Source organism: Dermochelys coriacea, chromosome 7 (assembly GCF_009764565.3).
Source record: "Dermochelys coriacea isolate rDerCor1 chromosome 7, rDerCor1.pri.v4, whole genome shotgun sequence".
Taxonomy (NCBI): domain Eukaryota; kingdom Metazoa; phylum Chordata; order Testudines; family Dermochelyidae; genus Dermochelys; species Dermochelys coriacea.
The window spans coordinates 22,885,932-22,912,002 of NC_050074.1; the positions used below are offsets into that span (position 1 = coordinate 22,885,932).

The window sequence follows — 26,071 nt, forward strand, 5'->3', positions numbered from 1 at the left end:
CCATCAGAAAATATTACAAGAAAGGGCAAGTAGGAAATCTCAGAGTGGCTGCTCTTAGGGACACAAAGAGAAGGGGAAGGGACCTCTAAGACCCTAGAACATTCTTGCTAAATCTCAGGAAATCATTAACTTTTGTACTGATCTCAACTGTTTACCATTTCGAGGAATGGCTGCATTACCAGATGGTAACATATGCTGCAGATCTTCATCTTGCAAGGAACAGGGGAGGTCAAATAAACCTCAAGGGAATCCAAGTGAAGGCTGTCCTAAAAACAGGTTTGACACATAGCCTATGACAACAAATACAGAATATAACCTGGGGTCTTAATCTCCTCTAAGAATTCATTATTTATATTGTATATTATATCCTTGTTACATGTATTCTCACCAACTGGCTACACAATTCTGGACGCACACTCAGATAAAATATCTTCTCTCTGCTCCAAGGGGGCTAAAGAAAGGACTGTCAGGTCTTGATTACCACATCTACAATTTTTAAAATTTAAGTTAATAACAATTTAAATTTTACTAAGGAGAGTTATCTGAAAATGTCTGGGATGTATCAGTGCCTTGATTTTGTAAGTACACTGCATGTGAGCTTTTACAGCAAACAAACTGTCCAAGCACCAGTGCAGAATTATAACAAGTTATGTGATGCTTTGGCAGCCAGTCATAATAATAAAAAAAAAATACAATATAATATGCTGTGCACCCCACTTACATACACCTGTATAGTCCATTTATGTAGTTAAATATCATGCAGTCTTGATCCGATCCAGCTGGACTGCATATGTTGTTACTTCAGTTTATTGCATATGCGCCAACTGTTTGTTGTACCAAACTGAGGTATAAAAGTTGCTCTTAACAGTATAATTTCTCTGGACTCATGAATAGTAAAGAATTCTCAAAAACTTGTATTTTTTCTTAGACAGCTGTTAGTAGTACATGTGGAACAATGAGTTGGAAAATGCTACTGGCACACAAAAATGGAGGAATTTAGAAATGAAATGCACTATAGTGGCAAAAGAATACACACAATATTAAAGGACTCCGAGCCACGATAAAAACCATATTTCAGAAAATACATTTCATCTCTGTCACTATAAACACACGACACTTAAAACAGATTTTAGTGTTATTTAGGTGTCACCATTCATGCTATTTACTTTTTACATTTCTCTTGCCTGTACAATGAAAAAAAAGTTTCACTTTCCTGCTCTTATGCACTAGCCCAGCAATGTCTGGGTTGCAAACACTGTGGAGGACAGTTTAAATGTAAACCAAAAATACTTTTTATTGCTATTCTAAAAACCTTGAAAACATTCTAATCCAATTTGTGTTTTCTAGACCCCATCCTCATCTCCTTCTATTTTTATTTTCAAAGAAATTCTACACTTTGACCCTAAACTTTCTCCTTTAAAGTTAGCACAACGAGAGAGTTTACAACTGTTCAGGTCTCTAAATACTTATTCTGCGGTAACATCACACTTCATTTATGTAAATATCCAGAGGCTATTCGCACACAGTGTATTATAAATACAAACAAAACTGTTGAAAAGAACCAAAATGACTTCTTACTTTATGTGGTTCTCTGCACCAGTGGCTGCCTCATGGAATTGCTCTGATGTCAGCTTGTAGATTTCAGCATTCTGAAACAAAGCAAATATTGCTCATCATTCAAGATTGTGCTTTTTTGTATCCTACCCTGTGATGTAATTGTCTTCTATAATAAACAACATTCATTTCTCACCCAGCAGGCACCATATTCTGCTACAAAACAACTTAGGCTCCACCAATATAAAATATGAATATGAAAGAACATATGCACTTCTCAACAGATCACATCAAGGCAACAAACTTGAGGCACACTGCGGAAGACACCTCATTTGGGGAGGGGTAGGCCTCTTGGCCAATGCTCAGTTTGTGTTATTTCATCCAAACTTATTTTCCAGCAGGTGCTTCCAATGCTGCTTGGGGTTTGTTTTGGTTTATTTAATTGCTGTGGGGAGCCTGTAGGTTACTGACTTGCAAGTGTCAAAGCTAGCTGCCAACATTGTTAGCCTAACAAGAGAATTAATTTTATATTTCAATCCCACTGTCCATGTAACTTGCTTTTTAAGGAAAATTCCTTGAGCCAGTTGTAGACTAGTTACCATGTTTCCTCTTTAACAGCATAGTGAAGAGTATCAGACTTGAGTCAATCTGAAAGAGTAGATGCAAACTTATACAAGAACCACCACTTTTTAAAATAAATGAAGAGATGAGATAAAAATAGTCTTGGGGGGTAAAGACTGAAATTCACCATAGGGCCCATCCTTGCTGTTCTCCTACCTGTCTCCTGATTTTGTCATTTTATATTAAAACACAGTTCTCTTCCTCCCAACTTTTTCTCCTGTGATTGCAACTCTGGCCCTTCACATCAACTCTGGCCCTCCACTGCAAGTATTGTTCAGTGGTTAGAAAAGAGAATAGGGCAAGTCACCATCTGTGTGTCTCAGTTTCCCTTCTGAAAAGTGGGGATAACACCTGCCTATTCCACAGAAGTCTTGAGATGTTTAGCTAATGGGAAGGTTTATGAAGTGCTCCGTTGAAAGGTATTTATTTGTCATTTCTATACATATCTCTATTTATGTAACACACACAAACCATAGGAAGGCATTTGTTTTCACAAATTCTGACCTAATAATTGCTCTTAGACCTGATAAATCATGGATCAGTAATCAATCCATAATAAAAGTTTTGCCAGCAAGCTGTCATGAATGTCTTTGTTCGCTTATGTTACATAATCGTCAAACTTCTATGTTGCAAAATCCTTTTTACTTCTTTCAATAACAGAAGTTCAAATTTTAATGGAGCCTTTTTCTCTGCCCTGTAAACAGATCCGATGACTTCCAGCTCCCTGCTGTTGCTTATTCACATATGAACCTACAAAACTTATGTGCCAATTAATTAAATTTGCCATTAAAAATGATATAATGTGTAAACATACGGTTAGTGTTATTCTCCATGAGTTTCATAAGTCCCACTGTTTCTCCAATTACTTCCCAAGCAATTTTCACATTCCATACCACCCGATTTCTCAAAGGGTCTGGATTTGTGAGATCAAAACGAGAGAAAGAGGAAAAGCGAGAAAGAGAGAGAGAGAGAGAAAGGAAGGTAGGAAAATTAAGCATTTTTCCAGCGATAGGAAGTAATGCCATCAGACTCCATTAGCCAGCAGCAATTTGCAGTGGAACAGCAGCAGGAGAGGAAAACAGGAACAAATAGGTTATATGTGAGGCCCAGCATGAAGCTGGCATTTAACCCACCTAAGGAAGGAAAAAGAAGCAGAGTTGTTTGTTAGTAGGACTGTAGAATTAAAGCACTTGTGCAAGGGCCTTTGCGTGGTTTATGAGAGTGGGAGAGTTCAACCCAATGATTTTATTGTGACAGAGGTAGTAGAAATACTGATGATGCCACTACTGCATCAAGTTCCTGCCTGAGGCCCTAGGCAACATTGGGTGGGATCCTCAAACATGGACAGAAGTACTGAAGCATGGAAACAGTAAGACATCAATCCGGCTCTCAACTTGGCTGGGAGGCAGGCAAGTGAGAACCTGCCTGATGGGGAGGGGCACCACAACCTCAGTGATCAGGAGGGAGGGAAAGATGACATTCCTGCCAGACCACATGCCAGACCACCTGGCAAGTCTGATGTGGGTGTCATGTGGGAGTATAATGGTAGATGGGGGCGTAGGAGGCACGGAAAGGAATTTAAAATGCCAAATTTAAAAGGGGAGGAAGGAAATCTAAGCACAGATTCTATAATCCCCTTTCACACTAATCTAGATACCTCTCTGGTTTGCTTTTGGGTTACTCCTCTGTTTTTCATTTTGGGAAGACTTACTGCTTCCAGTGTTATGAATCAATATTGTTAAGTGCTTCCAAAAGAAGGAAAAGTTCCAGATTGGCCATTCAAACTCTGGCTTGCTCAGCAACTAGAAGTGTTAAAAGATTTCCCCATCCCTTTGGGCCTCTTCCTCCTTGGGGGTTGCTCATTCACCTGAGCCAAATGTGGGAGCAGAACAAGGTGGTTGCTCATTCACTTCTGTCCTTGCTTCATATTTATGACATACATAGAACCATACAAATGTAGGGCTGGAAGGGATCTTGAGAGGTCTTCTAGTTCAGCCCCCTGCACTGAAGTAGGATCAAGTAAACCTAGAGTGGACCATACCTGACAGATATTTTTTCAACCTGTTATTAAAAATCTCCAATGATGGGGATTCCACAACCTCCCTGGGAAGCCTATTCCAGAGCTTAATTACCCTTATAGTTGGAAAATATCCCCTAATATCTAACTTAAATCTCCCTTGCTGAAGATTAAATCCATTACGTCTTGTCCTACCTTCAGTGCACATGGAGAACAATTGCTCACCATCCTCTTTATAACAGTCCTTAACGTATTTGAAGATTTATCAGGTCTCGCTCTCACGCTTCTTTTCTCAAGAGTGAATATGATCAGATTTATGACCTTTCCTCATAGGTCAGATATTCTAACCCTTTGATCATTTTTGTTGTTCTCCCTCTGGACTCTCTCCAATTTGTCCAAAACTGACCCAGTACTCCAGCTGAGGCCCCACCAATGCTAAGTAGAACAGGGCAACTAGTGTAGGAATGTTGTATTTAATATATCCAGAATGATATTAGCCATTTTTGCAATTGCATCACATTGTTGACTAATTCATTGATCCACTATTACTCCCAGAACCTTTTCAGGAGTACTACTGCCTAGCCAGTTATTCCCCATTTTGTAACTAATTCTTTTCTTCCTCAGTGTAGTGCTTTGCACTTGTCTTTATTGAATTTCAGTTTGTTGATTTCAGACTAGTTCTCCAAATCATTTAATTAGAACAAATTCCACCCAACTGCCTCTCAATCTGAGCACTGAGCAGGGGTGGTTCTACACTTTTGGGGTTTTTCCCTCAGTGAGAGTAGTTTTGAGAGTTCCTCACATTCAATCTACATCTGCAAAATTTGCTGCCTCTTGTCATAGTTTGAATCCTCCCAGTGTGATCCTGTGCACCACCACATTGTGACAGAACATTCCAATGGCTAATATTAATCCAAGACTTTCTAAGTGTCCTGAAAGCTCAGAACAAGCAGCCAAGTGAAAATGAAGAACCACCTTACCCACATTACACTAGGTGACAATTTCATCAGGTCATCTGTAACCACAGGTACTGTTGGTGCATTGCTCAACCCCAACAGAGAGACTATTGGCCATATATTTATTGCGTAAAGAACCCTACATTAGGAAAGGAGATTCAGCTGCAAGCCTGTGTAAAAAATATGCTCAGAAAACATCCCACACTCACAGTGTTGCCGACTTTCATGATATTTAATGTTTTTCTTAAAGCCCAGCTCCTGGAGACAAGTGGTTACATGAGAATTTGAGCTGCCATTAAAAAAAAAATTCTAAATTTCCAGCCCTTATGGTGCAGAAAAAAAGTTTGATAATGTGCCCCACATGAACCCAAAAGGCTTGAAGGAAAAGAATCTGAAATGTATTTTTATCTAAATCTCATGAGTTTTGGGGGCCTGACTCATGATTTTTGATGTTTCGGGTCGGCAATTTTGGGATTCTGTCTTTAGAGTGTGAACAAGCTACACTGATGCAGTGCAAATTCAAAGGGTTTACCACTTCTGGAAAGTAATTGGTTGATGGTAAGAATATGAAAATAGAGTCTCAGATCTCGCTCTTTCACACTCACACACGCACGTGCACACACCTTGAAATAAAAACTTCCCTTCCCCACTAAAACTGAGGTTCAAAATAAATTTTGGTTAATTCCCCACATACACACAGGCTCTAGTATGTTTTCCTACTCTTCTGCATGTCTGGTTTCTTCCAAGAGAGAAAGCAGAGAACTCAAAATATAGCAAGGAAAGCACTTCTTGGTTTATTTCAGAAATAGAAACAGTTGAAGTGTCATGAGAAAAACCCTGCCAGCTCAGTTTTGCCCTTACATTGAAGTCCATTACATACCATCTCAGTAGAATGTGCATTGTTCACTATGATATGCGAAATACTTGACACAAGAATGTAAGTGAAGTGAGAAAAACCTGAAACTAGTCAGATTTTGGGTAAAATGCTGTGCTAACCTTAAGCAGCAGCAAAAGCTCTAACACCAGAACACAGATTTATCCATCAGGTTAAGAACTGGGTCAGTGGATCAGAGGCTCTTTGGATATAAAAAGATAACAGATACCAAAGCTATCTTGAGATATTTTGACACCTTGGTGTATAGAATCTTGTCAGTGGTCATAGTGCTTAAAGATACAAAGAGGATTAATGGCTGTTGAAATGTTGCCAGCCTAGATGAATGTTAGCGATACTTCTGATGAAGCAGAACAGGCCATTGGAGGCCTTGACAAATGCTGCGGACGACAGTTGCGGGATTAGATGGTGAAATCTGTCTAACACCTGACAGATGTATCACTTATCTCGCCGCTGCCCCCCATGCCCCCAAAATCACCATCACCATGTCTGTGCGCACGCTGCAGTATTCAACAAACTTTCTAATATGTGGCCCTAAAGAAGCTGACAGGAATGGGTGTCACCCATGTCCGCTAAAAGGGAGGAATATGCACATGAGGATTAATACAAAATGAAAGGCGAGGAGAAGGGGCAAGACAAGGGAGACTTTACCATCTCTGCCACAAGTGTCTACAAAAGATTTTAAACCCCTGCTTCCCAATGCCATTGAAGTCAGAGATTAAAACTCACAGAACACTCATGAGAACATGCATGTCTGCTACCTTCTGTCGTCTGTGCACAGAGCTCATGAAGCAGCTGCTATAGATGTTTAGAGCAGCGGATCTCAAACTGGGGTCCATTGACCCCAGAGGGTCCTTAGAGGGGGTTTGCACATCTGCTGGGTGGCCCGCTGAGGTGAGTCAGGGGGTGGAGGGGGTGCTCCCTCCCCGAGCACCACTGTATGGAGCTAACCTGAGCTGCCTGGCATCACCGCTCTCCCCCTGTATGTTCCTTTGTACCCCCTGGTGGTGCAGAGAAATGTTTGAGGCGGGCAGCAACACGCAGCGTAGCTTCGGGAGGGAGCGCCAGAGGTTTTCAAACTAGGGGTGTGGAGGAATGTTTGGGGAAGGGGAAGACAATGCCATGGGGCTCAGGGAGAGAGTGCCGGAGGTTTTCAAACAAGGGGGGCACATAGCAACATTCGGTGGGTAAGCAGCAACACCAGGCTGCTTGGGCCGGCCCTGCATGGTGGAGCTCAGAGAGGGAGTGCCAGAGGTTTTCAAACAAGGGGTGTGGAGAAATGTTTGGGGGTGGGGAGACAATGCCATGGGGCTTGGGGAAGGAGTGCCAGAGGTTTTCATATGAGGGGGGCACAGAGGAACATTCAGGTGGGAGAGAGAGTGGCTGACACCAGGTGGTTCAGGCCAGTCCTGCGGGTGAGTTTCAGGGAGAGAGAACCACCTCCACTCCTGACTAACCTCATTTGGCCACCCAGCCTGTCTAGGTTGGAAGGGGTGCAATCAAAAATTTCAGCATCACTGCAGGAGAGAGATCTCTCCCTGCCATCAGAAGGGGTTGCCTCACAGCTATTCACTCCATCAGTAGGCGCAGCGAGCCAAGGAGACACACCACTTCCCTGCCCTGCTACATCAGAACTTCAGGGAGCAGGATAAAATGGAAGGCAGAAATCTGTGGGTGCACGTGACCCCACGTCTCACACACACACACATACACACCCTGCATTGCTTCTCCATCACACAAGGATAGATAGACTCTGCAGTCAGAAGCAGGAACACCCATCTGACTAATATCTGTAAGTACTCTTATACTCTCTTTCTTAAAGCATTACTAACAGTACATATTTATATGAAGTACACACATAGTTTTGTCGATCAGTTTCTCAGTTGGGGGTCAGTGATTAATACTGCATTTGAAAAAGGGGTCCATCAACAAAGAAAAGTTTGAGAACTTCTGGTTTAGAGGTTGCTCAGAAGGCTACCACTCTCATGGGAGCAAAAGAGGAAGGTCAACCAAAAACTTCAGCTAGCGCAGACTACAACAGTCAGATTTGCTCAACAACATCTCCTATAAGGAGCACATTGGACCTGTGCTCCAGAGACTATAATAGCCTCATTTTTTATATTCAGATGTAACTCAGGTTGTTGGTTCTCAACTATAAGTCATCCCCCATAGATTGGAACCTGCTAATTTGAGAGTTTTTCCCCCACCCATAAATCCTGAAGTTGCAAGCAGATAGTCCCTTGAATTAGTCTTTTTCAGTGGCTGACCCTTTGGTATCGCTTCCCATATACACTCGTGCTTTGGTCTGAAAGAGCTGAGTTTTGGATCTTCAGGACACATTGGATCTTCAGGACACATCTTCAGGACTTACTTCAGTGCAGGAGGTCGGACTAGATGATCAGAATGGTCCCTTCTGACCTTAGTATCTATGAATCTAAGTCTCGGGATGGGGCTGTTGCAGAACTCCTGTTTCTTATTTGCTGACATTGGTCCAGCAAATACACATAGCTGATGTTTTCCACTGTTGCTACATGTAAATGTACGTGAAGGATAATCAACAAGCACTCTTTGCAAACGGAAAAATGAACATATAAAGCATGCTACATGTGGCTCCTGGGAGTAATGGATTAAACTGAAGGGCATCTTTTATGAGAATTTACTTCCTTTCGCCTAGGCTTAGCATGGGGAAAATACAGGGAATAATAGGAGAAGTGCCGTTACTATCCAAAGGCAGCTTCTAAATGAAGCTCTGGCATTTGCTGTTCAAGGTGGGCTCATCCACTCCTACTGGAGCCTGCAGTGAAGTCAGAGTGCTGAATCTGTGACACCCAATTCATTCCCTAGGCAACAGGCTGTGAGATCATAAATGCTACATTAGGATTCACTGCAGAAAAGGAAAAAAGCTACATCTTCAATACTAGCAAAGGGGAAATTAAACTAGTCAGTGGTAGGAGCATATTTCTGTTTAAATAAATCTGCTGCAACTCTACCCATGGGTGAAAGCAGGATAATACTTAATAGAAAGCTTTTCATATCCAAAGTGCTTTACAAATATCAACTCTCACAATGCCCCCTGGGAGGGAGATGACTGACTAGCCCTATCTTGCAGGTGATGAAAATGAGACACTGAGTGGCTATGTGACTTGCCCTAAACCAAAGAAGGGTATGCATCAGAAACAAGACTAGATCTCAGGACTTCCTAGTTCCCAATCCTATACTCAGGATTGTATCAGATTAATAATACATTTACAGTCTGACACTGGGCTTCGATAATGCTGGGGTCACATTCAGCAACCAGGGTGCCTTCAGCAAGATGGCTCCAGAGAGAAAACACTAGTTAAAAGCTTTATTTGTAAACACATATCCTGTTTTGTGCACAGGGCCAAGTTTCTCAATATGTGCCCTTCAGAAGTCCAAATTCAGCAACTCTTCCTTTAGAAAGCCATTATGTCTCATTGAAAATATGAACAAAAGTCTGAGTTTAAAAAACTTCTACTGATATAAAAAAACCTGAATTCTATTTCTCTCCCCGTCCACCCACCCCTCCCTTCATGGAAACAGGTCTTATAGTTCTTTAGAAGTCAGTGTTCCAGCAGCTCAATCCTCACATGTGGTTATGAGACCAATAGCTTCCGGTTGGAAAGACAAGCAGTAGACAAACAAAAACTCAAAGAATGAATAACCCTAGCAATAATAAAGGGAACCAAAAAGCAAAAAATGTATCATGTTACGTAGAAGCAGGACTGAGTTAAAGTAGAAAGCTTGCAAAGTTTGCTGTGAAACATCATTGGTGCTTTAAATACAGAAAAGCAAAATCACCTTCACGGAGAAAGGCCATAAAATGCCAGCAGGCAACAAAGACTCTCTGACAAGGACAGCATCGGTCAATGCAAAAGCCCCAGAACCACATTTAAAATGCCTTGGAAGAATACCCTCACACCCTTTCTTTCTAGTTTAAAGTCTAATATAGGAGTCAGAAGTCCTAGGTGAGGAATTCACAGTAAATGCTGTAATCAATTATACCTGACAACTGCAGGTAAACAGGCCTCACCAGCATTGATTAAGCATCAAGGTTTTTCCAGCATCTGCTTTACAGAACTCCTCAACCTGTTTATACTGCACAGATAAAGCAGCACTCAAAAGCCTTCAGGGCATGACAGTTCCTGCTCAGTGCCTCTGCCTGGGTAGCATGGCAGCACTGCCAGCCACACAGCAACAGATGGATCCTATCAACACATCAGGGTTACAAAAGCAGAAAGGTCTCAGGGCAGATTGCTTCTTACAACTCTAACAAGCATACAGTAACTATATTAAGGCCTGGTCTACACTGGGGGGGAGGGGAATTCGATCTAAGATACGTAACTTCAGCTACGAGAATAGCGTAGCTGAAGTCGACGTATCTTAGATCCATTTAGAATCACTTACTTTGCGTCCTCGCGGCGCGGGATCGACGGTCGCTGCTGTACCGTCGACTCCGCTTCTGCCTCTCGCCGTGGTGGAGTTCCAGAGTCGACGGCAGAGCGATCGGGGATCGATTTATCGTGTCTACACTAGACACAAATCGATCCCTGATAGATCAATCACTACCCATCGGTCTGGCGGGTAGTGTAGACGTGGCCTAAGAGTGGGGTAAAGAGCAAGTGGCTTGTGAGGGGGGCAGGTGGAATCGTCTGCATAGCCAAAAGCTTCAATCAAGATAATGACCAACACTTCATCAATAAACTGAACAGTCTTCAGATAACTGCTGTATATTAAAAGGCGGATATTACTAAATACATTCCACTGCCAACCTCCTCTGAATTAGAGGGATTTTGATTTGTTTAAAAGACTAAGGACTGTCCAAAGGCTAGTATTTGCAGAAGCCTCCACCACGGGTTTCTGAACACCAAAGCCCCTCCTCCCACCAAGACTGTTGTGGCTAAAAGTCTGGGGTTTCTCACCAACAATGCCCCCGCCACACTAAATCTTATTTAGGAACTGCAGGAGGCTGGCCTAGTAAGCAACCTTTGTCCCTCCATACAAGAGACCTGAATTACATTCTCAATCCTAAACTTTTGCACAACAGGTAGTCAAAGAATTCAGCTGACTGGGTTCCAAGTAGTATCCAGTGCCCAGGATGGAGGGCAAGGAGGCCTTACGGACAGGAAGTACATGCAGAGGGGAAGGAGAACAGAAGAAGGTGGGTCATGTCAGTGCACCAACATGGGCACAGAAAACCCCACGGAAAAAAATAAAATTACCTGGCTTTTTTTTTTTTTGGTTTGGAGTTTTTTTTGGGGGGTGGGGGCGGGGGAAGAGAACAGTCTGGCCTACAATTTTCCTTTTTTTCCCCCCTTCAGGTTTTTCCCCTCCAATTGCAAATTACTCTGCATGCAGTTTCCAGCAAATCAAGCTTTGCTAAGTAACCCTGACATGTGCAGGGCTGAGAACCAGCCAACAAGCAATGATGAGATGTCCCCAAAATGATTAAGGAAAATACAGAGTATCTCAGGTTACATATGAAGCCTGTTGTACTTTCGCCTCAGCGCATGGGCGACGCTGTAAGCGCTGTTCCCAAAACCTCTGATATTCAAAAGCTCACTTGGTTGACAGGGAGCCTGTGGGTTTGTGCACAGATTGTCACACAAACTATCAGGTTTTTAGAAAGACGTTCAGACCTCTCTCTGCCTGCGTTATGGAGCACATCAAAGGCACAGAAGATGAACCACACACACAGATCTGACTGAGTGGTGGGTGTATATGTTCAGAGCACTATACTAGTGGGAGGGGGGCGGGGGGCAGGGAGAGAAGAGAAGGGAGGTTTATAATGTGAATAATCAAGGGCAGAAAGTTCCAGAAATTTGACAGGTTTTGGCAGCAATTCTCATCTTTGCATTTATATATTTATGAGACACATTTCCACACTAAGAGCGAACTTGGGAGAGAAATAAAAAATTATACAAGCAGCCATTTAATTTGCCACCACAGTTTTTTCCTCCCTCCCCTATTTCTGAATATATTTGTATTTTGAATGCGTGCTCACTCATATTCAGAGCCTGGAGCTGCAGAAAAGGAGTGGTCTAGTGGTTACACTAAGGAAAAGGAAGCGATTTACTGTGTTGTAACTGGAGTTGGAGATGCATGGTTGCTACGTGCATTCCACTGTGGATACGCATGTGCTCCATGGGCCTGGAGAATTCTTGCAATCCGTGTCCGTTGATCTGAACCTGCACCCCTGCTCTCCTTGTGCTCCATACTGGTTGTAAAGGGTGGTTCAGACTCACCACCTACTCCAGTTCCTTCTCTACTGCGAATCCAGTCATAATCCAAAGCAGATGGGAAGAAAGTACGTAGTGGAACACACACACAGGGACCATCCCGCTTGGAGAATTCCGGTTACAACAAGGTATGTAACTTTCCCTTCTTCTCCGAGTGCTTTTCCCTCAGTGTATTCCACTGTGGGTGACTGAAAAGCAGTGCTCAAAAAGGAGCAGGACAGGAGGATGTATGTAGTATAGCGGCTTGTAGAACAACTGCCCCAAAGGATGCATCAGCAGAGGCGTCTTAGACCAAGGCATAATGTCTTGTGAACATGCAGATGGAACTCCACATAGCTGCCTTGAAAATGTCAAGGAGTACCACCTGTTGAAGTGATGCCACTGAGACGCATTGTGCCCTTGTAAAGCGAGCCCTTACTTTGTGTGGGGCAGGGAGTTGGGCCAATTGGTCGAGCAAGATACTACCAGAGAACCACTTAGACTTTCTGGGAGTATATAGCTTGACCTAGAATTCATTCTGCTACAGCAACAAACTGTCTAGGTAACTTTCTGATCAGTTTTGTTCTCTGTAGACAAAATGTCAAATGTCAACTGAATGTTGAGGGAATGAAGTCTCCTCTCCATGCCTGAGAGGTGGGGCTTCAGGAAAAAAAAAAAAAAGACACAAAAGAGTGAATTGACTTGTTTATGTGAAAGTCTGTAATTATCTTAGGAGTGAATTATTGGTATAAATTGTAGTGAGACTTTGTCCTTATGCAATTTTGTTTATGGTGGATCATACATCTATCATCCTGGCCAAAGTGTTGGCAAGGAGGAATGCAACCTTCATTGAATAGGTGAAGCATAGAATATGTAGTTAGCAGTTCAAAGGATGATTTAGTGAGTGGCGAGAGAATTAAATATAGGTCCCAGTGAGGGGTTGGTTTCTTTACTGACAGAAAGGTTCTGATCAGGCCTTTCAAGAATCTGGTTGTTACTGAGTGGGTAAAGGTTAAGTAACCATCCAATGATGGGGGACATGCACTGACTGCTGCCAGGTAAAACTTCAGTGAACTAAAGAAAAAGACCTGATGTCTTAAGCATAAGGAGACACTGTAGAATAGTGGAAATATCCACTATCTCTGGAAAGAGATGATTTTTGCTGGGCCCAGATAGAAAAAACATTTCCACGTGGCCAAACAGCATTTCCTGGCAGAATGCTTTTGGCTATTAAGAATAGTTTGCACAACTTCAAAGCAGGACAGTTCTAGGGTTGACACTCATCAAAATATCAAGCTGTGAGATCATGTGCTTTGGGGTTGGGATGCTGGACTCTGCCATCACCTGGGTCAAGAGATTTGTAAAGAACCGGACATTGATTGGCGGGCAGGATGACATTCGCAGGCAGCCTGGAAACTAGAAGTGCCTGGGCCATTTGTGGTTGATGAGGATGACTTGTGCTTTGTACTCTTGAATCTTTTGTAGACCCCGAGGATTGGAGGGAAGGCATAGCTCAAGTGATCTGACTAGGGAAGGAGGAGAGCATTGCCTCTGGAGTGCTTTCCTTAGGTCCCCTGGAGCATTATATGTTGCTTTTCCTGTTTTTCTGGGAAGCAAGCAGGTCCCAAGTGGGAGCGCCCCACTACATGAATATGCTGCTCACTACTGAGTCACGTAACTCCCATTTGTGATCAATGGCAAAATGCCTGCCAAGGCTGTCTGCCAATGAATTCTGGGCTCCTGGAAGACACATTGCCAATAGGGCAATATGGTATGAATGGTAGAAAGGCTTTGCAAGCTTCTCAGAATGCTGAGAGTTCCAGAAAACTGGTGTGCATTCTGGTCTCTCAGGGCATTCAAGTGCCCTGAAACATGTAACTATCCATGTGAGCTCCCCAGCTTAACAGGGAGGTATCTGTAATGATCATCTTGCTGGGTGTAAAGGATAGGAAAGGAACACACAAACAACACTGGTTCTTGATTCTTTTGCCATGTTACTGAGATCCTCACCCTGGTAGGAATTGTTACTATGGTGTTCATCCAACATTTGGTTTGTACATAAACTGTTTGAAACCTATCCTGAAGACAACAGAGGCGAATGGCATAATGTAAGTGCATGATCCCATGTGTCCTTGAGGAAAAAGGCAAGTCCAAACAAACCAGATTATGCACAACCCTCAAACATCAATCACACTGCTCGTGATGCAAAATCTGTCCTTTGGGAGATAAACCCTTGCCCTGAGTCTAAGGCCTTGTCTACACTACACAATTTTGTTGACAAAAGTCAGGTTTCGTCGACAAAACACTGGAGGTGTATACACAACAATGCTCCTCCTGCCAATTTAACTCTCCTGCTACACTGACATAATAAAAAAAGCTGTCAACAAGCAGCATGAAGCTTTTTGCAACAAAGTTAAAGCAACCCAGTGTCAGTGTAGACCAGTGGTTTTCAAACTTCGGGTTGCAACCCAGTACTGGGTTGTGGAATGCAAGGCACTGGGTCACCTTGCTCAGCACCCAGGGACTCTGGCGGCCAGCCAGTAAAAACTAGTAGTACCTACCGTTCTGACACACCGCACTGCACCCCAGAAGCAGCCAGCAGCAGGTCCAGCTCCTAGGCAGGGCTCCGCGCATTGCCCTGACCCCAAGCACTGGCTCTACACTCCCATTGGCTGGGAATTGGCCAATTAGAGCTGGGGGGGCATTACCTGCGAGCCTCCACCTAGGAGTCGGAACTGCTCCTGGCTGCTTCCGGGGTGCAGCACGGTCCATGGTGCCATGACAGGCAGAAAGCCTGCCTCTGCATCCCGGCTGCACCATTGACCAAGAGCTGCCGAAGGTAAGTCCTCCCAACCCTGGAGCCCCAATCCCCTGCCTCAGCCCTGAGTGCCCCCCCAACCCCATGTCCCAATCCCCTGCCCCAGCCCTAAGTGCCCCCCCAAAGCCAGAGCCCCAACCCCATGCCCCAGACCTGAGTCCCCTGCCCAAACCCAGAGCCCCAATCCCCTCATCCCCAGTCCCACCCCAGGGCCCTGAGCCCCCTCCCACACCCTGAACCCAATATTCCCGCCCTCACCCCCACACTCTAATCCTCTGCCCCAGCCATGAGCCCCCTCCCACGCCCCTTATCCCCAGTTCCGTTGGGTTGCAGTCATCAACAATTTTCTTCAACTGGGTCGCCAGAAAAAAAAGTTTGAAAACCACTGGTGTAGACAGTGAGCTTGCTTATGTTACCTTAAGTGGCCTCCAGGGGGTGTCCCACAATGCCCATCATGACTGCTCCTGTAAGCAGTTTCTACTCTGCTGCCCTGCAGCCAGGTACACGGGCACATGCCCCTCCCACTTTAAAGCCCCAGGAATTTTTGAAATTCCACTTCCTGTTTGCGCAGGGTGGACAGCTCACATCGCATCTTCCCAGCTGACCGTGCCCACTTTCTGCAGCAAAAGCACTCCCACCTGCCGTACATCAGAGTTGTTGGATCTGTAGGGACTGTGGGGAGAGGAGGCTGTGCAGTCGCAGCTCCGATCCAGCCATAGGAACTTTGACACCGACAAGCAGATAGCTCGTGGCATGGATGAGAAAGGGCACAAAAGGGACATATAGCAGTGCAATGCTAAGATCAAGGAACTGAGGCAGGTGTACCAGAAGGCAAGAGGGGACAACCATCTGTCTGGTGCGATGCCAAAAACATGCCACTTCTAGAAGTGGCTGCACACCATCCTCGGCAGCAACCCCATCTCCACCGCCAAAAACCCCGCAGATACTTCGAGGGTACTGGAGGCAGCTGAGTCAACCCCAAGGACAAAGAGATGGATTTGGAGGTTGAGCTGGAGGACGACGTGAGACAGGCAACAGATATGTCTGGTGGCATGGCAGCAATGACCTCTTTTTGATTCCAGAGTGGTTTAGCCAGTTCCACCTCTGGCGTCCCTGAAGCTGGAGAGGAGAGCTCCGGTAAGTTCTCCTTTTGCTTTGATAGTGCACTGTTACATGAGCTAGAGGTGTCCTTTATTTTGTTATGTGGTGCACGTGGGAGAAGGGATGAAATTACCACCACCAGGTGCTGTTTGCATCTGCTTCACATTTCCCTATGCAGTTACACAGTGGGGGGCCTCGTGGAGAAGTTTGTTAATGCACACACATCTCCTGGGAATCCTCCAGAGATCTCTCTAGGAAACTTTCCTGCAGATACTCTGCAATCTTCTGTCAAAGATTCCTTGGCAGAACTGCTTTGTTTATTCCCCCGTTGTAGGAAACTTTGTCGCACCAATCAGCAATTACTTCTGGAGGAACCAAAGAAATACGCAGGCAAGCAGCATACAGACCTGGTCTGAAGTCACACGCATGCAGGAGATACATCCTTGCATCTTCGGTTACCCTCAGTAGTGAGATATCAGCTGTGATCACCCCCATCTGTGGAAAATGGTGCCAGTATTCAGAATAACATACCTAGATGCTTGTACTGATCCCCTTCTGAACTCACTCAGACCCTTTGTCCAGTTTTGAACCCCCACCCCGGTGAACTCACCATGTTTAGTGCTGGCTGTGCTGTGTGCTTGCCATGGGAAAGTGAGGAAGAGGTCTATGTAACTATGTAACTTTTATGATTCAAGACTGAGGGCACACACAATATTGACTCTGTGTATTGTTTCTTTTGCTTCTGCAGCTGTGCCCTTGAGGGCCAGCTCCACACCAGCAGAATGCCTCCATCAAATAAAGTAGTGAACGAGGAGGAGTAAGGAGGACATATTTCATAAAGTGCTGCAATCATCAGATCAGGCCAATAGCGAGCATGGAGAGACACAATCAAAATACTAGAAATGAATAGCCAGCAGATGATACAGGGCCAGGAGCAGATAAAGTTCATGTAGGACCAAACAGATACTGAGGTCCCTGATTGCGCTGCAGCAGGAACACATGTGTGCTTGACTCCCCCTGTAGCCCATAAAGAACTGCCTTCCTTGCTCTCCCAAAACTTCCAACACACATTCCTCTCACGTTCCTGGCCTGTCAAGTACCCTTGTACTCCACCGCAGGGACATCTTCCATACTGACAGCTGGACTTACACACAGCTGTGAGATCCTCACTTCAGAGAGTGCTGCTCACTGTCATGTCCCTTGTAAGAAATGTTGATCTGTGTATTGCTGTTTAATAAAAATTTAGTCTTACAAAGACAGTGATTCTGTATTTGTGACCTACACAGGGTGGTTGCCACAGAAATTCATACACAGTGGCAACTGGCACATTTGCAGACTAAATTAACACTCAGGCAGGAATCATTACAGGAGTCATTCAATGTGGCAAGTAAACAATGCCTGGCGCAATTCATTACAGAAAGACATTACTGGGACTCATTGTCAAAATGCTGCTTCAAAGCCTCACAAATTTGAATCGCCCCCTGTTGAGGCCCTCTTATAACCCTGGTGTCTGGCTGCTCAAAATCAGCTGCCAGGTGACCCACCTCTGCCCTCCACCCCTGGGGAAGCTTTTCCTCCTTGGCTTCATAAATGTTATGCAGAACACAGAAGGCTGTTATGACCACAGGAATATTTTCCTCATTGAGGTATAACTTGCCAAAAAAGCAGTGCCAGCGACCTTTTAAACTGACAATTACACATTCTACAGTCATTCTGCACCTGCTGATTCTGTTGTTGAAGCACTCCTTGCTGCTGTCAAGGTTTCTTGTGTATGGCTTCATGAGCTATGGAAATAAGGGGTAGGGACTAGGTCTCCCAGGATCATTATGGGCATTTCCACAGCCCCTATTGGAGTCTTCTAGTCTGGAAAGAAAGTCCCTGCACACATCTTTATATACAGGCCAGTGTTCCTGAAGATGCGTGCGTCATGCACCTTCTCTGACCACCCTGTGTTGATGTCAGTGAAATGACACTGGTGATCCACCAGTGCCTGCAATCCCATAGAGATGTAGCCCTTTATGTTCATGTACTCCATCACAAGATGGTTTGGAGCCAAAATTACAACATGCATGCCATCTATCACCCTGCCACAGTTTAGTGAATGTCACTACCGCAAAGCCATCTGCTATTTCCTGCACATTGCCCAGAGTCATAGTCCTTCATAGCAGGAGGCGATTAACAGCCTTGCACACTTGCATCACACAACCCTTATGGTGGGCTTCCCAACTCCAAGATGATTTGCGACTGACCATTAGCAGTTTGGAGTTGCCTGCGATAGGCACACACTTTTCCATCATTAGGACAGTTCTCATTTTGGTGTCTTTGAGACACAGGGCAGGGGCGAGCTCCACATGGAGTTCAAGGAAGGTGGCTTTGTGCATATGAAAGTTCTGAAGCCACTGCTCATCATCCCATACCTGCATCACAACCGATCCCACCACTCAGTGCTTGTTTCCTGAGCCCAATAGCAACAATCTACTGTGTGCAGCTACTCCGTGAATGCAAACACCAATCTTGAATTGTTTCTTTCCACGGCACACAGCAGGGCAGGCACCACAGATTCTTGTGGATCTTGTGGATCAGATCCACAGCTCATGAAATACTGCAGGATCAGCCATGTTGTGTTGATAGCACTTATCATAAGAATGGTGAGCAGTGCAGGATCCAGGCTGTCAGGCAGAGATGGTGGGCACAAAGTTTACAGGGGCAGTTGAAAAATGGTGCGAAACACAATCAGAAGCCTTTGGAATTACGGAACAGAGAAAACTGCATCATAGGGAAGTGATCCCACCCCCCAGGATGCACCGCTATCCATTCCCAGAACTCTAAGTGGGAGAAGGTGGTGATTTGCACAGTGAGATAGCTACCCATGGTCCACTGCTCTTCGGTGCTAGAACACCAACTGTGGACATGCTCTGCTGACACAAAGAGCGTTGTGTGAACATGCACAAGCGATGTAATTACAACCGTTTACAATCATTGATGTAGCTTAAGTCAACTTAACTCTGTAGTGTAAACATGGCCTAAGGTTGCTCCTATAAATTCTTTAATCTGCGTTGGGATTAGCATAGATTTCTCCATGTTCACAAAAAGAAAAAGAGTACTTGTGGCATCTTAGAGACCAACAAATTTATTTGAGCATAGACTCTTGGGGATGACAGATGCTGAAGCAGCGATGAGGTTGATATGAGGTCTTCCTGGTGTGTCCTGCCAAAGAGAAGCCAATCATCTAAATCTAGGAAGAAGGGTGACAACAGTTTGCCTGAACTGCTCTACTACTACTGGAAACACTTTGGTGAAGACACTGGGTGCAGTTGCTAGGCTGCAAATGGGAGCACCCTGTATTGACAATGGTTGGAACCCACCATAAACCAGTTATTTTGTGCTCAAGAATAACTAGTGTTTCCTTTTTTGGCTTTTAAATATTGTGTTTCAAAATGGGCTAAGATTCTTCCAGTGGTAAGTAAATAAATAAATAAATAAATGGTAGTTATTCTGGGGGAGAGAGTCCTGCTGGCCTGCAGGAAAATGGCAGGTAAAGCATTTGGCGGGAAGAGAGATGGGAGGGGGGGGGGGAGAAAGAAGTCAAATAATATTTTTTAAACCATTTCCTTTTCCACAGTTTAACAGCCACATTCTCTTTGTTTTTAAGTATATTCTTCTTCTCCTTCATGTAATTTTTGGAGCTTTCCTGATTCCTCTGAAGAGAATGAAACATCGAGGAGGCTTCTTTGTTGCTGGCAAAGAGCTTAAAAATGATAAGTACATGAACCAATCAGAGAGGAGGGATAACAACAGCCAATGAGATTAGAAATAGATGCTCAGTAGAGTTACTGAGACGTAACCATGATTAGGCAAATCAGACAACCACAGCAGAGTGCAGGGTACTGCATAACTGAGGAGGAAATCTACATCCCTGCACTCTGGCTGAGACATTTCCATCTGACTAGATTATTATTACAATCCTCATATATGATATCAGATGTGGCCTTGAATGCTATTAGGTCACCACAATTTAAAAATTATGGTCTCATTGCAGGATCAACTAGGAAAAAGGGTTTCCTTCCTCACAGCTCACAATAAATAGTTTATTATCTATTTTTCAAAACAATATTTAAACCAGGAAATTGCTGTTGAGATGAAAAGTCAAGTTTCCAAGGGCATCCTGGGAGCACAAATGGATGAAGTAGGAACACATGTACTTACCAGAGTCAAAACAATAAATTTAATGTAAACACATCCACATTCAGAATTCATTCTCTACACACCAAAAAGGTCTCCTCCTCCCACAGCAAAGGGTATTTCATACAAAGAAGGAATTTGGTCCACCAGCTAAATGAGAAACCATCACATATAAACCTCCTAAAACAATTCTAGATACTTACACTTAAATTACAGCTGAGACTTCGTGGTTGTAGCTAACAAAACATACAGAAAGGAAAAGTTTTATTTTTTTAAGTGACTTTAGTACAGGTTAAAGATGTATCCTTATTAGACAACTGCACTGGTGGGTAGAGCCCACCAAAAACAATGAAATCTCTCCTTCCACCGCAGCTGAGTTGGGGCCATAGAGTCTGGAAATAAACAAATCATGAGGGACAAAAAATGAAAAAAAAAAAAAACCCAGGAATGCAGTTGCAGGTAAAAAATATTTTTGTCTACAGTTGTAGAAACCTCCCATCATGCATACCAAGAGCCCCTGGAAAATGAAATTCTTGATCCAGAGAACAAATGGATAAACCAAAATGCAAACTTCTCCACCCTGCCCTGCATGCCTGGTCTCTGACCTGGAGAGGCAACCTCTGTATTCATGGCCAGGTCACTCCTTCCCCATCTTCTGAGACTGTCAATTGAGATACAAATTTTTTAGCAACATGAATACTTATATTCTAACAAGACCAAGACTCACCGTTTCACTGCAACCCAAACCGCTGCATAGACAGCAAATGGTAGCCACAGTTAAACCAAGCTGTAATTGAATGAATGACCTAGAGGTGAAAGGTTTCAGAGTAGCAGCTGTGTTAGTCTGTATTTGCAAAAAGAAAAGGAGTACTTGTGGCACCTTAGAGACTAACAAATTCATTTGAGCATAAGCATCCGATGAAGTGAGCTGTAGCTCACAAAAGCTTATGCTCAAATAAATTTGTTAATCTCTAAGGAGCCACAAGTACTCCTTTTCTTTCTAGAGGTGAAAGGCTCCATAACCCATTCTCATTACTAAGTACTGCCCACTTATCACATGAAAGGCAATTTTGTTGTGCACACACAATTGTATTTGGAAAATTGAGATCCCAGTAGATTGACTCCAGAGAGCAGCTGAAAGCTCCCCAAGACATTTACATGTCCAGTTGGGCATAGAGCATAACATTTTTAATGTGTCCAAATGAAAAATGCACATACTGAAAGAGAAAAAAAAAAAGGGACTCAATTTCTTATGTGGTCACTCTGACATAGACATTTTCCCCCTTTTTAAAAAACAAACAAACAAACAAAAAAAAACCACATACAAGCCTGCTCAAAATTTGTTACATGCCCAGGCTCATCAGGCAATTTCTTTGTATTGCTTGATGCACCATAATACACCTTCTGGAACAATCAAGAAGGGAGAAAACCAAGAGTTGCTAGTAGATCAAGACCTGCAAGCCCATGGCAACCCATTTTCTGTAACCAGAGGGCACAAAATTGTAAAGTCTCAGCTTTTATGAAGAAAAAAGAAAAAGTAAGTTTATAACCCTCTTTCCTCAGGAAGTCACTTCAAAATATAATAGCTGGGAGGAAAGCTTGTCATTGCCTAAAGATCACCAGTTATTCACAGTCCTCTCAGACTACCCAGTGCTAGAATTTGGGTTCCAGGGGGGAAAAAAAACCCCCACACACACAGCTGTAGGGTGGCAGACAAAGAAGGAAGAGGTACAATAGAGAAAAGGCTGCTCATTCCCTCCTCTTATTATTTATGCTTTTTTCCTTCTTTTTTCTTTTCTCTGTCTCCCCACCCCTCCCTTCTTGGCTCTCACCTTCATATTGCCCTTTCTCCCCTCTTACACCTCTGATTCCTTTCCACCTCCAAAAGCCTGCCACAATCCAGTCCTCCCCTGTGTTGCTGGCTCTCCGCCTAGGCCTGTAACTGCACTGCACTAACTTTTGCAGCAGCTCCCATGGTCTCGGACGTCACTGGGTCTTACTAGGAAAGGGTGAAGATTGGCTTACAGAGGGGTGGGGGGCATGAGAAGGGAAAGTCCTCATTCGGAATCTTCCTGGAGGGCAAAGTGGCATTATAATTGTACAACAGACCTGAGCCTGGTCCCTGATGTGTGTAGGCATTCACACCCCAGCCCCTTGTCAATTTCACCACCTCAAGTGGCTAATAGCCTGTCTGCTGGGGAGTACAAAAAACAGGATAAAACACTGTTTTCTGTGAATCTTACAGGGCCATTGCCAATTTTTTGGGAAAAGCAGTTACTATTTTTATAAATAAATAGAGAGACTTCAATTCATTAATGCTGAATGTGGTAAGATCATAATGAGCAACTCAGTTAATTTTGGGGGAGAGAGAGGGGTTAAGGGAGAGAGCGGGGCTGCAGTCATTTCTTGGGGGTAGGAGGCATGTTGCAAAATGTTTTGCAGGCTTGGCAAAAAAAAAAAAAAAAAAAAAAAGTGCTAAAGACCAGCCCCAGTGACAGAGGATTTTGTGACAGATGAAACAAATACCATTTGCTAGAGTCCAAGAGCTCATAACAGGCCCTAAGGTATACATATATTTAAGGAGGACATTAAAGCACATTATTTACAAGTTGTTCTGTCTCTTGGGTATGTGTATTATATGCCCAAGAAATTGGAATAGCTCCATTATTCATATACTTCTTTAAAATGCCTGCCTGATGGGGAAAGCCTTCAAAGAAGTGGCCCTGGGCTGTCATGAAGCATATATTTAAACACCCACAGAAAACTATTCCTATTAGAAACACACACACACACACACACACACACACACACACACACACACACACATATATATACTGTTACTATATCTCACGAGGAGGAGGTACACAGTAAGTTCAGTATCTGGACTGTTTCTAATTTAGTGGGGAACTGAGATACTTCATGCAGCTAAACCATGTTATGGACTAATCACTGTCTGCATCATTTCTTCCTCAAAAATCAAGACAAGTACACAACAGAATTTTAAAATAAACTTTGTGCTTAAAAAAGTTCAAGGCTTAAACCCAAGCAAGTAAAATAATTGTTATTTAAAAAAATATCCACAGAACTGAGGCCTTCTTTGCCACATTTCAGCCGGGAGCAGGTTTTCCACAGCCAGGTTAAGAGCCCCTGCAAGAGGGGAGAGGAGAACAATTATTGTACCATAAAGGTGAATACAAGTAAGGAGAGGTACTGGACTGTGAGCCAGAATTTCTGTGTTCTATCGCTAACTCTGTCACAAACTCACTGTGTGACCTTAGGCAAGTCACTTTTCAAGCTCCTCTATGAATTGACCATAATAATATTGACTGGTCATCTCACAGGGATGTTCAGAGGCTAAAATTCTTCATTGTTTGGAAATCATGGGATCTTGGAATCCCTGGAAAGGAAACACTAGTGAAAGACAAGTTTTTGATAATAAATTAACTGTAAGGATCATGAATGTGATCAGAAAGACTTTATTCTCTCCTATTCAAAGTCAATCTTTGAGATAATTTGGTCATTACACCCCTGCTTCTGCAAGAAACTTCATATGAGTTGTTCCTGCACAGGTGCAGGGCTCTGCCTACATGGAACAACTTGCAGGATTGAGACCTAAAACTGGGATAGTCAAAGAGAAGCGTAAGAGACTTAGGTGCCCAAATCCCCTCAAAGTGCCTGAGGCTCCTTTGAATATCTCATCATAAGTTACAGAACATATTTCAGTCAGAACATTTTTTTTCCTATCAACTCATGAAGTCATTTTTTTCCCTTTCCCACTCTACAGATTAATAATGTAACCAATACTGCAGCTAACTGTAATTATATACAAGAACTAACTACATACCACCTGGCTAAACAATTATTTGGGTGCAAGAGGTAGGATTGCTATTTGTTATACTGGGACAGTGTACATGGTACTGTATAGACTTACTGTGGTATGGTTGTACAGCACCAAGAAAAATACTGCCTGTAAGTACAAGAAGGGCATAGCCACGTAGGAAGAATAAGGAGTCCAAAGGCTTAGAATAAGGAAATAATGGGATGAAATAAAGGAAAATAAAGGAAAAAGACTAGATATGAAAAAGAAGTGTCCACAGTGAGCTTTATTAGACAGTGGAACAAGCGGATAAGTGGACTGGACTGAACAAAGCACTCATCTTCTGTAGAGAACAACTGTATTCTGACAAAGAGAGACAAGATTATGTCCTACATCATTTCTACCTGTAAAAAGTCTTCATGTACTTCCATTGATGGGACCAGACACCAGATTATTATCTATATTCAGCTGCTAAATTCAGTGTTAAGGCACCAAGTTCAAAACCACACATTGCCACATTTATTTCATAAGCAAGTCTAAAGATGGATTATTCCAAGATGAAGCAACCCATAAGCATCATTCTTTTCCTGTACAAAGGAACCTTAAACACACCAGAAAAACAAAATCATCATGAGGCTCAGGCAGATCCCCATTCAGCACACAGGCTGCAAATGCATCTCTAAACTAATCATGAAGACTGAAAAGGAAGCAGACACTTAGTTGCTGTTTGCATAGAAGCTGCTTATAAACTGATGTCAGGCACCATACATCAGTCAACACAGTACTTAAGGTGAACATACACTGAAGTGAAGGCAGGCAGACAGTGCTGACATCTAGCACATTTTATTTACCCTAATATAAATGTTTTTTGAGTTCATCAAATTACCACTCAATTTCTCTGGTCTTTGAAAGCAGGTGCACTGAGATATATTAACTACTAAACTTTACAGGCTTTTAGTGAAACAGCGATTAATGGGTGAATCAAGCATAGAGCACTGAAAGCCAGCTTGTAAGTCTAGCCAATAGACATGCACAGTCACATTTCACAGAAGACATAGCCACTGCACGGAAACACCAATAAAAGCTCCTCCAGCTGAACATTTCTAGACCCTGCCAAGACATATGCAGGCCAATGGAGGGATGTGGGAGGCAGGTAACTGGAGAAGAAAACAGGGAAAGTAATTTTTTCAAAAAGTTGACATATGAAGTATATAGTTCTACTAGTGGAAGGCAGCATAGGAGTGAGAGGTCAGAACTTGTTTCAGATGGCTACTCCACAGAGTTCAGAAGGTTCTCTCCCCTCTATAACATTGGGTCTGCCTTTAAGAAAAGTAGTTTAACTTAATACATAAAAAGGTACACTAACTCCCCTTTGCTAAATCCCCAAAGGTTTGAAGGATGACTATGCTGTGGCTTTAAGGACTTCGTGTCACATCAGTGAAGCAAGCATGACAAGAGTGTCTTAGAATCACCCCTGCCTGATGAGGCATGTTCATGCAGGCTCTCCAGACAGACTAAGTAACTGAGGAAACGGTCTGGAGGAACAGAGAGAACCGTATCAACCTATTACAGGAAGCTACACTGGGGGATTATTTTTCGTCTGTTCGTGGATCAAACCATCCGCTTGATGAATTTGGCATTCTACTGTGTTGCTCCATTGGCTTGATAGACAAACCTCTCACAGTACTTCTCTGTACTTGAGAAAACTATTATCAGTCTACAATGCTTTTGATATCAGAATGGTAATTCGGGTGGTGGGAAGTTCAATAGAATAAGAAATGCACAAAAATTATTTTACTGAAGTCAAATCAAGAATGTTCAGATTCTTAAAACAGATCAGAGGAAATCAACCTATCTAGTGATGGGAAAGGAGGAGT

At 43.3% G+C, this 26,071-nt stretch overlaps 1 protein-coding gene across 12 annotated transcripts in view; it reads right to left on the reverse strand.

The window, feature by feature from the left end:
* CHCHD6 (coiled-coil-helix-coiled-coil-helix domain containing 6) overlaps positions 1-26,071 on the reverse strand; it is a 202,524-nt gene that overhangs the window by 98,429 nt on the left and 78,024 nt on the right. For all 12 annotated transcript variants that reach the window (XM_043519169.1, XM_043519167.1, XM_043519172.1 and 9 more), the window contains one exon: positions 1,579-1,649. In XM_043519169.1, the coding sequence (XP_043375104.1) occupies positions 1,579-1,649 (71 nt within the window). The remainder of the gene's footprint in view (positions 1-1,578; positions 1,650-26,071) is intronic.